Genomic DNA, 12,983 nt, shown 5'->3' with positions numbered 1-12,983 from the left:
GAAATCAACCTGGGTGCTGTTTTTTTTTTAGTTCCACAAATATAAATGCGACTTGTGAAAAAAAGAAAGATGAAGAATGAGGGAAGATCTGATCAGTCACAAATGTGAATAATTGTTACTGCGTTTTACTGATGCTGTCCAGATAGAGTTTCAGATGTAACCAAATGAATGTGGACTGGATGATTTGAGAGAACACTGATGACTTTCAGTGTTGTAAGTTGTTCAGTGTGGTGTTGACAAAAAAAACACAAAAAACTGCTGAAAACAAGAAGGTTTTCTTCTCTTTGAGGAAGTGAAAGAGAAAACTTCAGTACTTTCTGAAGCAGCCAACACTGCTGCGTACTGTGCTAACAGTAAAGAAAGGGGAAGGAGACAACTGGTGTTGTTTCCTATCAGTATTAGATTACCTGACTTCAAAAGATTCGCCGTGCTGTGCTATCAAGTAAGAAGTGAACATCTGCCCCAGGGATATGTATGTTTTCCTTCTTCAGACCCTATGTGCACAAATCATTTACTGGAAAGAGGCTGCTGCTAGCTCTGAAAGGCCAGATGTTTCCTAGACTGCAAGTGGAATCTGGTGAGCCTGTAGCTAAAAGTGTCTGGCTTACATGGAAAACTGCTCCTGCTAATTTAACAACAGGCAAAATAAAGTTTGTAACTGAATATATGTGGTGAATTGAAATTTGAAAGTTTTAATTAGGTACCCGGGCGGTGTTAGGCATGGTGTGCAAGGCTGGAATAAGCAGAAAGTGTCTAGAGGCAATTTAATGCACCCATAGCCAGAATGTGGCATGGAGCTGAGCATGGTCCTGAGGGATGTGAAGTGCTGATGTATGACTATTATATGATTTTGAAAATTCAGTGTGTACTGAAAGAGACCTGGATGGGTTCCAGTGCTGAGCAAGATACAGCTGCATCATTTCACTGTGTAAGAGAAGCTGACGGCTCCTGGAGACCACATGGCTCCCAGCTCTGGGTTTTGGGTGTGTTGTTCCCTTCCTCCAGACTGTAAACCTCAAGCCTGTCACTATCATACCAGGGATAGCAGCATTAGCTGAGATGCCTTAGATGTCTTAGTAGTAGAGCTGGTCACTGAAGAGACTGCTTGTGCTACAGCCTGCTCACTACTGGAGGCTGAATATCTGTGTTGCATCCCTCATAGCAAGCTGAAGGCATCTGATCTTGTCCTGGGAGCAGGTTCTGATCATCAGCACTGTTTGCAGCAAAAGCAGGAGCAAAGGCTGTGCTGCCATGTACTTCAGCCACAGGCCACAATTGCAGTGTAGATACTTACCACTGCATTAATGCTGAGAGCGTGGTGGCCTTTGCCTCCGGGAGCGTGCAATGGAAGCACTCCACTGTGCTTGCCTCTAAGTTTGTTTTTCTGACAGTCTGTCTCTTCACACTTGTGCAAATATCTCAGTGTATATGTAGTAGTTCACTTGAAGCTGCTCTTCTCCCATTAAAGCCACTGGGATTTAAATTTACTTTCTGGGATTTGTTTTGCTCAGTGTTAAAAGGAGTAACTTGTCACCCATCAGACTTAGCCTGGAGTAGTACTACTCTTGGTAGTGGCAATCCATGAGACAAGCTGAGATATAAAAGCTATAGTAAGAAATGAGTTTTTTTCCCCACTGCGAGCTAAGATGCAAGCTTATTTCTGATTCTAGACTGACAGCATATGGCAGTGATAAAAGTCTTTACTCAAAAATCCTCAGGCCATGGAGTGGGGAAGGACTACTACTGTGCCAAAGAAGGGTTGACATTTCATTATTTCATTCATCTGGTTTCAGTTTCACTCCTGATGCCTGCTGATTTATGGTAATACTGCTGCCACCAAAATGAGCAGAGTTGAATCAAGCTGCTGATTTGGCTGAAAAATAACCTTGAAAGAAAAAATAAAGTTTTTAACTTCTTCCTTGTGTTCATCACCTTTGACATGGGGAAAGTGATAGGAGCAGGTCACAGTGATAGGAAGTCCAGTCCTCTACCTGTTAGAGCCCACTGAAAAGCTATCTTGAGAACCAAGTTTATTGTTCTCTTACATTGAAAGAGGCCATGAGATGCTGCAGCTCACACAGATTTCCATTTTGTAAAACACTGCCAAGAAGTAGGTAGGTGTTTGTTTGCAACTTGCAATAACTTTTTAGAAAATGCTTACCAAGTAAGTTTGAGTGAGGCTTTTTTTATCTTCTCAAAATGGCATTAGATTATCCAAGAAACAGTGGCTATGTACCTGTAGAGACTGTAAAAGTGTGACAACACTAGAACACAAAGCCACATTTGACTAGAAGAGAAGGCTTCGTTTAAGAAATCATAGAATCATTAAGGTTGAAGGAGACCTTCAAGATCATTCTGTAATGTGTATAAGAAAAACTACTTCTTTTTTTTTCACCCAGAAAAATGGGGTCAATTGTTTTGAGTTTGCTATGGATTAGACTATTCCTGTTCCGAGTTGATGTTTCTGTTTGATGATGTTGTATTATTTTGTTAATTTTAATGTGGCTTTTTAAAGGCATACTGGCAATGTTTGGCTTGGAGACATGAAAGGAAAACAGAATTTGTCTGTAATTAAGTGGGTGTTCATTTAAACTTTTTTTTCCTCCAAGAGTAGTGGTTTATTGAGAAATAGTTGTAATTTTTTTATTAGCAGAAGTATTCATTTTTACCTTGCTACACTGCAGACACATGGCTTTCAGATAAGATGTGAAGTCACCTGTGATGGCTGGAGCCTCCTTGCTGTTTTTTTTTGTGGAGCTGTTGCCAAAAGCACCTAGCTGCTTTTCACCCCCCTTCTGCTTGAATGTATCACCCACAGCAGAGCACCCCTGAGCTTTGTTTCTTTGCAGTGCATGCTTCACTGTAGCAAGAATAAGGGCAGATTTGCAGGGCTATCACCCCAAAATCCTTCCTGTTGGTTCTGCCTGGAGGGCATCACTGCAACCAGGCTGCTGGCAGAGTGCTCCTGACAGGCAGTATCTAATTTGCCTCTGCCAAAGTCAAAGGGTGCCGTTTTGCCTGGAGCATAGCAGGACCCTGCACAGGAAGGGCCTCCATGGCCCCTGTTGGGGATGACCAGCTCCTGACAAGGCAGAGAGAGGGAGAAGGTGCCTGTCATTGCTTGCACTCTGGTTTGAGAGAGGACTCCCAGATGTTGCACCTGGGATAGCTTCCACCCTCATTCATTGTGCTGGGGGAGCTAGAATTACTTCTCTGGGTATGGATGAAGAAACTCACCTCAGTTTCTCTAACATAATCAAGGAAGGGGACAATATCTGTGCTGGGAAAAAGAAGAAACTATCTGGCAAGTGTCTACATTTTACAGCATGACATGTGACCTGCCTTTATTTTGTTTATTTTTTTTTTACTCCCAGTGACTTCAGCACAGCTTACTTTGCAAGAGTAGCAAGCACACACGTGTTGTGGAAGGGTGTTTGCTGATGAAAAAATGAAAAGTGATTTTTCTGGAGCTTTGAATCCTGTCTTCCAAAATTCAAGGCATTTTAAAACTTACTTAAAAGCTTTCTCTTAGCTGCCTCTTTTGGTGGTATGCCTGAAATGGCTATTGTGGTTTTTTTGCACTGAGAAAAGTAGGGGAGTTTCAGCCTGCGAGATTTCTCAGACTCACTTCTATCTGCTGTAAAAGCTCTCTCTCTCTCAATTTCTTGACTGCATGCACATATGGGGGGTAGCTTTGTTTCTCTGCAGTGCATGCTTCACTGTAGCAAGAATAAGGGCAGATTTGCAGCACCCGCAATGAGCACATAGTAGCCTGTGGTGTCCCAAGAGCAGATGAAAACTTCACGCTGAGGATTCAGGGAATGCTGATTTGAGGAGGAGAGAGAATAGTTTCCTCCCCAAATGCCCAGTTCAGCTGTAATTGTAAAATGATGGAAGGTGGCAGCTAAACTTTTTCAAATAAATGCACCCTTCAAGCTCACTTGATGTGAGTCTGTTTAAGTCTTGCTTGCAAGTAAAAGATTTATTTTTCCTCTTAGTTCTGTGCTTCTGTGTTGCCTCTGGCAACCAGAGATAAAGCAGTAAAATGAGACTCGTAATCTAGGCAACGTCTGATACAAAAATCTGCTGCAGCTCCATTTCTTAGTTTGTATTGATTTGTCATCCAACTTTGTAGGGTTTGTTAATGAAAATTTACCTGTCTGGCTTGATCTTAGGGAGTAATGTGACTTTAGCAGAAAAGATAGGTAAAATTTTAGATATTTTTAAGATGGGGAGGAGGGAAATGAAGTGTGGGTGTTGTTTTTTTTAAAGAAAGTCTATCTTCCACAGGAAAAGGGAATATTTGAGAGGATAAGTGAAACATAAGCAGTGGCCACGTGGTGCTAAGGTCTCTTTTTTTTAGAAACCTTAAGAATGAGATGATACAATCAATTTAGTACATAGAATTACTGTTAATACATTCATAAGAGCATTATAAATTCTTTAATACACGGTAGTGGTAACTGTTTTTATTAGATAGAACTGTACTGCCCATAAAGGTGTGCAAATGCAGATTTTGTTTGCTGGCATAGCTGGGAAATATATATAAATTATATGTATATATATATTATATATATATAAATTGAAACCTAATTTCTAGTGAAATTAGAGAAGGAATTAATATTTCTTGAGAGGAACACAAGAAAACAAGCATGACACCCTCATATATGTACATATATATATATTTTTTTATTATATAGTAGTTTCAAATGAAACAGTATTAAAGACCAGCTGTAAATTTTCTCTGTGATAGATGAGAGGTAATTACCTTGAAAAAGAAAGAATTAAAGTACTGAAAGCATTTGGAAAGGCTAAAGTACAATATCACTCCAAACATTATCTGATCGTTCAGGCAGAAAAATTTTAACAGTGTGAATGAGTTTCCTTTTTTTTCCTTCTTAATCCAAATTTCTTCCTCCTTCCTCTTTCACACTTGTTTGTCCTGGAAGGTCTTTTTTTTGTGTTCTTGTCCAAAGTCTGACGTGTAGTAATTTATTTCTTCTGAAATATTTTTGAGTTTGAATTCTGGAAAAAAGCTACCTGGCAAGTTATCTTAATTACAAAAATGACCATTAATTATTTTCTTCTTGTATGCACTATACAATATTTAACTGTTACTGCTCCTAACATAGCTTACCTCTGGTGAATTGGATGGCCATTCCTCCTTATGTGACTGAACTCTGGACACATATTAGGGATGCAGGTTTGTGTTTTTTAAAGCAGCATCTCAAAAGTGCATGCTTTTGGATCATTTAAGACAAGTAAGACATTGCAGCAGTGCATGAGTTGATGTTTTAATGTGGATGAAGTAGGCATGAGAAGGGATGGCAGTCAAAAAAAGGTACCTGTTTCCTCTGTCTTGTATAACGTCACACTTCTGTCATGTTATGAAGAAGAAAATGTCCATACAGTCTTGTCCTGACTTGATATGAAACTTCTAATGGAAATTCCTCCTACTACCCATAGCATGGGAGGTGACTGGTGAGCTTGTATGGCTTGTTTGTTGTGGTTTGTTTTTTTGGTTTTTTTTTCCCCCCAGGCCCTTTTTTTGCTGAAATCTTGACAAATATACCAATGGAAAATTTTCTCTCTGGTATTGCAGTGGCACCCAGCACCAAAAGGATCTCAAAAATCACCTTCCATGACGTGAGATTCCAAAGCAAAATAGTTTCTTGAATTCAGCCCCTGATTTTACTTATTTCAGTATTTTCCTGCCTGACAGCTTTTTGAACATAAATTCTCCACCAGAACAATGCGTTCAGAGATGTTTCCTTACTGATAGGATGCATGGTGGTCTTTTCAGTCCCTCAGCCTCAATCTACTTGCAAAAGACTTCTGGAGTCTGATTAGATACTATTTAAGGAGGAACACTTCATTTCTACAGATTTCAGTGATGTCTGATACGAACAAGTAGGACTCTCACATTGCAAGATTTTCTTTGTTCTGGAAAGCAAAGTACATGTACAACTGGAGAATGTCACAGAGCGACATTTTCTTCTTTTTATTCCCTTCAGCAGTACTCCAGTTTAGTATTGTTTCTTGTTGTAGGGAGGATGCAGCAGTGTGCTGCTGTATTAGCTTGGCATGGCTTACATGGTTACCTGCTTGTCTGTCATGAATGAGCCAGCCTGGCATATGATTATAAGAGGCAGGTCTGTCATCCAGAGCAGCAATACAAGGGCATGTGTCTAGTACAGCAGCTTATCAGGAGGCTGTGGTGGTGTCCAAAGCAGTGGTGTAACAGCATTGTCCATTGGGAATGAAAAAATATGTGCCTTGTTCCTCAACTGATGTAAGGTTTAAAGGTACAACTTTGACCTGGTTACTTGTTAAAAGCTGGAGGATGAACATGAGAGAGAGAGGTCTCTGAATATTGTGTGCTACCCTGAATCTTTTCACAGAGGGACAGAAGGCTTTACTTTCTATCCATATGATCTCTGTGGTAGGACTAAACCTTTTAAAATGAGCGCTCCGTTCACTGAGACTCTCAAAGCTTTTTGGAATAACTAAGTTTCTTAGTGCTATTGGGAGATCAAGAAGCTAGGTGTTGTTTTTGTACCTTTCTTATGTCTGGAGAAATGGCAATAGAAAGCTTATTGGATATTTAGATGTTCAGAACTTCAAATAGGCACATAAATGTTTTCATCTCTCTGGTCCATTATAATTAAGTTTATCCAGAAAGACTAGCTCCTGGTACTTCTGCAGCTTGAGACTGCATGCTGAGATGATTCAGCTGCGTAGTATAGAAAAACAAACAAATAACAATGTAGCCTCCTAGAAGGAGAATTTGTAGAAATAGAGAAGAGTTAGGGAGCTGAACTGGCTTACTGTGTGCAGCAAAGGTAGCACTGAGTTACTACTGAGTGCAATGGAAGCAAGTAGGACATTTTGGTAGAATTTGGTCCTTTGATCACCTCCATCATATGACTGAGTGTAGCTTATGTGGCTGCAGGCTTATGTTAAGAAACATTTTATTCTCTTGACCCCCTCCCTGTGATCCAGGACAGATCCTTCCTTCCCACTTCTGGCAAGCATTTCAATTATCTGCTTTGTCCGTTGTGTTCTCATTTCTGGCTGAACAAGAAGGGGTTAATGAATGTACATCACTCACAATGAAACCAAATCTGATGGAGGCCCTGGTGCTAGTATCTGAAAAAAACATATTATTCCATGTTTATTTTAAATCTCAGAGAAAGGTAAATGCATGTCTCTCTCTTTTCTCTTGGCAGAACCAGCTCCTTGCGAAAGGCTTGCTGTTTACAAAGGAGAAGGTTAAATTGTGTGAAGGCAAGTATAGTAAGAAACCCATTTTGGAAAGGCGTTGTGCTTTGATGTTTGGTCAGAAAAAATAAATTGCATGTTTGGAAGGCACACAGCCCTTTCTGGTACTGTGTTAGACTGTCACACAACCTCTTGGAAGCCAGATTGCACTGCAGCCCTCGTGAGGCTTACGGGCTGGTGGGCTGTTTGCATAGCCATGTAAGTGCAACACTCCCACCAGCTACATCTCCATTATGAGAGCAGGAGTGTTGGTTTTGTGTGGCAGTTGAACCTGGGCTCAAAGCAGTTCTGGACTGGACATGGATTCTGTTGTAAAACTACCGAGTGCTGCCTTCTGCCTGTTATATCTCAATGTGATTTGCAGCTTGATGAAAACATGATTTTGGTTAATGTGTCATGTTTTTGAGAGCTAAACTAACAGGCTTTGTGTAAATTTAAAGAAATAACAGTCACTTGGGTGGGAAATAAATGCTTCAGGAAAGAAATTGATCACACAGGAAGTTCTGTCCAAACCACTGGGGTACAGATGCTTGCTGCTGTGGAGCCTACAGATGTAGGTCAGCATGGTGCAGCAACTTTCAGTGTTGCATGTGTAGGGAGTTACTCACATTTATTAACAGTTTGCTCAAGTAGAGCAAGCTGTCTACAGCATGTCTTTATGCAAAACTAGACTGTTGTTTGATTTGACCCAGTTTTGTAGCCTGTTGGGAAGATCCCTTGCTAAGCACCAGCCTGCTGTATCTAGGTCATTATATGCCAATAGATACTTGTAATCTTGTGTCATTGTTGGTGCTGGATTCCTCTGCACCATTCTTCGCCAAGTGACTTTTCTACCTGGCCAGCAGGATTTAGGATTTGGAATCTGAAGGAGCTGTGCAGTTGCCAGCCACCTGCTTGGTGTGTGCTTCTTTGGTACTGATCCTGTAAGGGAGGAAAAAGGCAGACTCATGCTTTTTCACAAATGTGTGTACCTGCCCTGCCCCTGCTAGCTCTTCAGAATGAGTGCTGTGCAGCTTATTAGAGGTTTTGTTTTCTGTACTCACATAGTATTATTCCAGTATCTGTTTTAGCATTATAAAAATGAAGTTCCAGTCTGTAATAAGCTGAGAGCTGCCCAGGAGCAGTTTGCAGCTGCTCAAGTAGTGTGGGTAAGATGAAATTTACCAGGCAGGCAGCAAAACTCTCTTCCTATGCCTCATTTCTGTTGTCTCTAGATTGAAGTAACAGTGGAGCCACGTTGCCTATGTAGGCAAAATGTGCAAGATATGACTCATGGGCACATTTATTTCATAAAATGTAGGCTTGTTGCAGGTCTTGTGGTCACAGCCACAAAAACTCCTTGTACATGCTTCTTGGTTAGCTCTGTCTTCCTGGAAAATTTCTACTGTCCCAGTGCTCAGATGGAATAATGTTTCTGCTGCAGGACACAGTGTTCTACTGTGTCTGTTTTTCAAATCACCACCTCTTGTTTGAACATGATTTTTCTTTATTCAGTCTGTCAGAATTTCTTTCAAAGTCTGTAGGTGTTATGATTCCCTATCAGAAGGAGAAGTGATCTGTGATGTTTTATTTTGGTTCCACATACCAAAGCATTGCAGTCCTTGGGAAGCAGGCAAAGGAGGGAAAAATTAAACACTGAATGTGTCTGTTTCCTGTTTCCTTTTTTGCTTACCATTGGCATTTTCTGGTAATGAGCCGCTGTTATGGCAGTGTTGGGTTCCTGCAGTTCCAGTTTTGAAGCCTGACACAGTGAAGCTTCCCCTCTGAGTCCTCCTGTGGTTGTTGGTGGGCTCTCTGCTTGAAAGGACATGTCTGCAGGATCTGTTCTTGTTGGGTCTCTGCTCCCTGATCGTTTCCTAAGCAGCACAACCCATGGGAAAGCACAGTGAAAACCCATATAGAAGTCTCCAGATGGGGAAAGGACTTCAGTGCAGAGTGATAAGGTTCCTTTGAGTTGCCATTTTACATATATTCCAGTTCTTCATGTAGGGCTTTTAGACACCTTGAGGCTGAGCCTTGAAAGCTGTCATCTATTACTGCTCCTTGAGTCTTGGTTGTTTGTGAGCTCCAGCTGAGGCTCTATGGAAGGTATCCTGAAAAATTCTTTTGTCAGAAACTTGTTTTATTTAACCTGGGTCTGTATTTGCACCTGAATTTTTTTGGGAATGTATCTAAAACTTGAAAAAACATTTCAAACCTTTGGCCTTTGGGGTGAGAAAAATCTCCTAAAAAGCTCCTAGACTGTGGGTCGAAGTGCTCAGGAACACATAGCTTGGTAATTCAAGCCTGTGAACGTAATATAAGATGTCTAATCAAAAAAATTATGTTTATTTAAGGATTTTTTTGTTAATAATAGGCTTTTGACCACGCTTGTATTTGCGTTATGGGAATCATGAGTCGCATAACTTAGGCTGCTTTCATTTTCAATACTCACTTACATTTGGGGATATGTGTTCAATTCAAAGTCATATGAGGGGTGGCTGCAAGTAAATTTCATTCATGAACCTTCCTAAATGCTACATTTGAGAGGAGCATAGTGGCTTTGTGGCTTATTTGGGGCCTGACTGCTGTGTCTGTGCTTGACAGTTGGAGGATGCCAGAGAGGACTCAGCTCTTGTGAATGGTCTCCCTGCAAAACAGGTGATGTTGGCTGTGACCTGCTGTTTTTCAGATTTAGCTGCTAGCACGAGGCTGTGCACCCATGATAGTTGAGCATGATAACTGTGAGCTGTGAGATTAAACTACCCTTAGCTGCGGAGTTAAAGCTTCTGGTTGAAGAGGGGCTTCACTCTTTTGTTGGAAGTGATCTCTTGTTTTGCACAGAGCTGTCTTCATTGCAGTAAGTGACAGAATAATTTATGGTCACAGACTTGTGTCTGTCAGCTTAGCTGAGTGATGACCAGGTGGAAAAATGTGAATGTGAAGGGTGTGGTTGTATCTCTTACTTGGGGAATTGAAGAGTAGTGGGAAAATTCAGCTTGATTTTAGTATTCCTGTCACTAAAGCTCTTTCTCCCAATCTCTGTCTTCATAGGTGAGGATCGCATTGATGTCCTGTCTGAAATCTGGGATCACTATTTTACAGAAATTCTTCCTACACTTCAGGCAATATTCTACCCAGTCCAGGTAATCTTAATTATAATTTAGTCTTCAGTTAGGTGAGGAAATGTAACTGCAACGTCTGCTAATGGCACACAGGAACTTCTTTTCTGCCCCAGCAGCACTGGCCAGTGGCTAGAGAGATCTCACACCCTTTAAGCTAAATCTAGGAGGAAGTGGAGTTTGTCCACATCAGCATTAAATGGGTAAGGAGGACTGCGAAAGTATGCTGGGCAAGCACACTGTTTTGGGTTGAATTTATTGCCGTTTGTCTACCCTTTGTGCTTAGCTAAGCTTGAACACTGAATCTATTGGACTGTAGCTTGTCCCGACTGAAGGTCTGAGTCATTTGTATTTGAAATATCTAGGACTTTGTTGGTGCAGGTGGTAATACTGACAACTTATCTTCAGAGGGACAAATAGGAAGACTAGATCAGGAACAAATGTGTTTTAACTTGCTCTAACTACTTTTGGAGAGCTAATGTCCCAGTTGTGCCTTTGGAAAAATCCTTTGTTGATTTTTTTTAAGCTTTAATAAGGGGACATGTAAATCTCTGGGTAGACAATGAATTAACTTTATGTAAGAATTGTTTATGCTGGGTATTTTGAAAGCTGAGCATCCCATCAGAAGTGCGGAGTTACATAATTTCTTCATGTAGTTTCATTAAGGGTTTCCATATGAGTAGTTTAATGTCCTCCCCAGACTATTTTGATCTTCTCTTCCATCAGAGGAAAAGAAGAATGTACCTCATGAGGAGACTGACTTTTTTGGAAATGTGAGCCTCCTCCTCTTGACTTTTGCCTCTCCAGAAGACATGCTTTCCAGAGCCTTTTAAAATTATTTTTTCTTGCATTGTTTGAAAGGCAGCAGGTAAAGCTCTAAGGTTGCCCTTTTATTCTAATTCTATTAAAACTGGCATTTCCTAAAAAAGAAAGGATCTCTGTGAAGACAGACACTAACCTTTCCACTGTATTTTTATTCTTTCCTTGCTGCAGATGCTTAAAGGTAGGTGTTTGGCAGGTAAAACTACACAATTATAATATCCTTCCTTTCTGTCCTTTTGCAACTAATTCTCAGTCATGGAATGACCTAATCTATTTAAGCAGAGGGTTTTCTGCACTGCAGCTATCTGTGCACTGTGGAAACAGCTGAGCTAACTGTGTGTCATACCCACTGATGCTAATAATTCTGCCACTTCCCAGAAAAATCTCCTCCCCTACTGTTAACTATCTCAAATGAGAAACTGAACCAAAGTTACTGTACAGTGGGTTCAGCTTTTGGAAGTAGTGGTAAAGGCATGAGTATGGGATGTTGAGATCCTTTGAAAGCATAATGTTCTTACTGCATTTTTTTGGTCACAATATCGGAGTCACTCAAAATATTTCATAGGAGGTATGAAATTAGGGAAGTATTGCCATTTTACAGATGAGGAATCAAAAGGTAACAGACAGCATATTTAAAGCTTTGTAGGCTTTAAAAATCTATGGGCAACATAAGGGTGTGGATTTAAATTGCCTAAATATGTCCAAGAATTTGACTGTGAGTAAACTGCCTTAGGCTACAACAGAGATGCTAGTGTAGCAAGAAATGAGAAATGGCTCTTGTTCTAAGCCAGTGCCCTAATAGCAAGATTAGGCTCTTCCTACAAATACGGAACTGTGTATAACTGTTTATATTGTGTGTCACCACATATGAAGGGAGTTCATCTAACAAATTTCTTTTACCAAGTCACAGTTCTTCTTGAGCTACTCTGGTAGATGGGAAGGTCAATTTGTTGCACGTTCCACATCCTTTGCTTCAAATGTCAACATGATTATTTAGTTGTGCACTTCCGTGATCCCAGCAATTGCCCATTCAGACTGAACGTTAGTCATATGTGCGTGTATGTTACCAAAAGCAGTAACTAGAAGCAACTTCCTCTCTCAGCTAATTTAAACCTAAAGCTCATAGCTATTGCAGAAATATGACCTTTAAGCAGCCAAGTTGGTTAAATTGCTGTACAGAGGGAAACTATGTAAACAGGTCTCTGACTTTTCTATAATTGCGGCTGTTGCTGTAACAACTTGGTTTGGAAAAAGAATAGCAAATCTTGTTTTGTTTGGCACAGCAAGATGTTTGCATTTTGAAATGGGGTATGAAGTTAATGGGACTAAACTACATGCTATAATTAAAAACTGTGCAGCTGATGAAATACAGTTCAGAGATATGTACCACTTTTTTCTACACCTCTGTGTTTCTAAACATGCAGTGATGGTTTAAAACAGCAAAGTGTTTTTATTATGGCCAAACTGCCCTCCAGACTATTTGCTTTCATTTGTATTTACATATTGATGATGTGGTTAATTATGGCATTAAAACCATTATGAATTAATTATTAACTGCGTTAATTCCCTCCAGCTAAATATTTTCCATGTTGAGTGTGTTATGAAGACCATAAAGAGGTTTCCAAACAGACCATGGGGCAGAGATTAACATGCTAGGAAGAGCAAAGGAAGCTCGTCAGACTGGAAAATGCTGGGAAGGGCTGGAAAGAAAATTTCTGCTGCTAAGGTGCAGTGGGGCAAGAGAAAGTTGCGCAAATGTTAAGTATAGCAGAGGGAAAG

General features: G+C 40.4%; 1 protein-coding gene across 1 annotated transcript in view; it reads left to right on the top strand.

The window, feature by feature from the left end:
- PRR5L (proline rich 5 like) overlaps positions 1 to 12,983 on the top strand; it is a 29,632-nt gene that overhangs the window by 4,982 nt on the left and 11,667 nt on the right. The window contains exons 4-5 of the mRNA XM_009997279.1: positions 7,230 to 7,287; positions 10,315 to 10,406. Of these exons, the coding sequence (XP_009995581.1) occupies positions 7,230 to 7,287; positions 10,315 to 10,406 (150 nt within the window). The remainder of the gene's footprint in view (positions 1 to 7,229; positions 7,288 to 10,314; positions 10,407 to 12,983) is intronic.

This window comes from Chaetura pelagica, unplaced genomic scaffold (assembly GCF_000747805.2).
Source record: "Chaetura pelagica isolate M959 unplaced genomic scaffold, ChaPel_1.0 scaffold134, whole genome shotgun sequence".
Classification (NCBI taxonomy): domain Eukaryota; kingdom Metazoa; phylum Chordata; class Aves; order Apodiformes; family Apodidae; genus Chaetura; species Chaetura pelagica.
The sequence above is the reverse complement of the archived record's forward strand: the minus strand, read 5'-3'. Positions and strand labels throughout refer to the sequence as shown.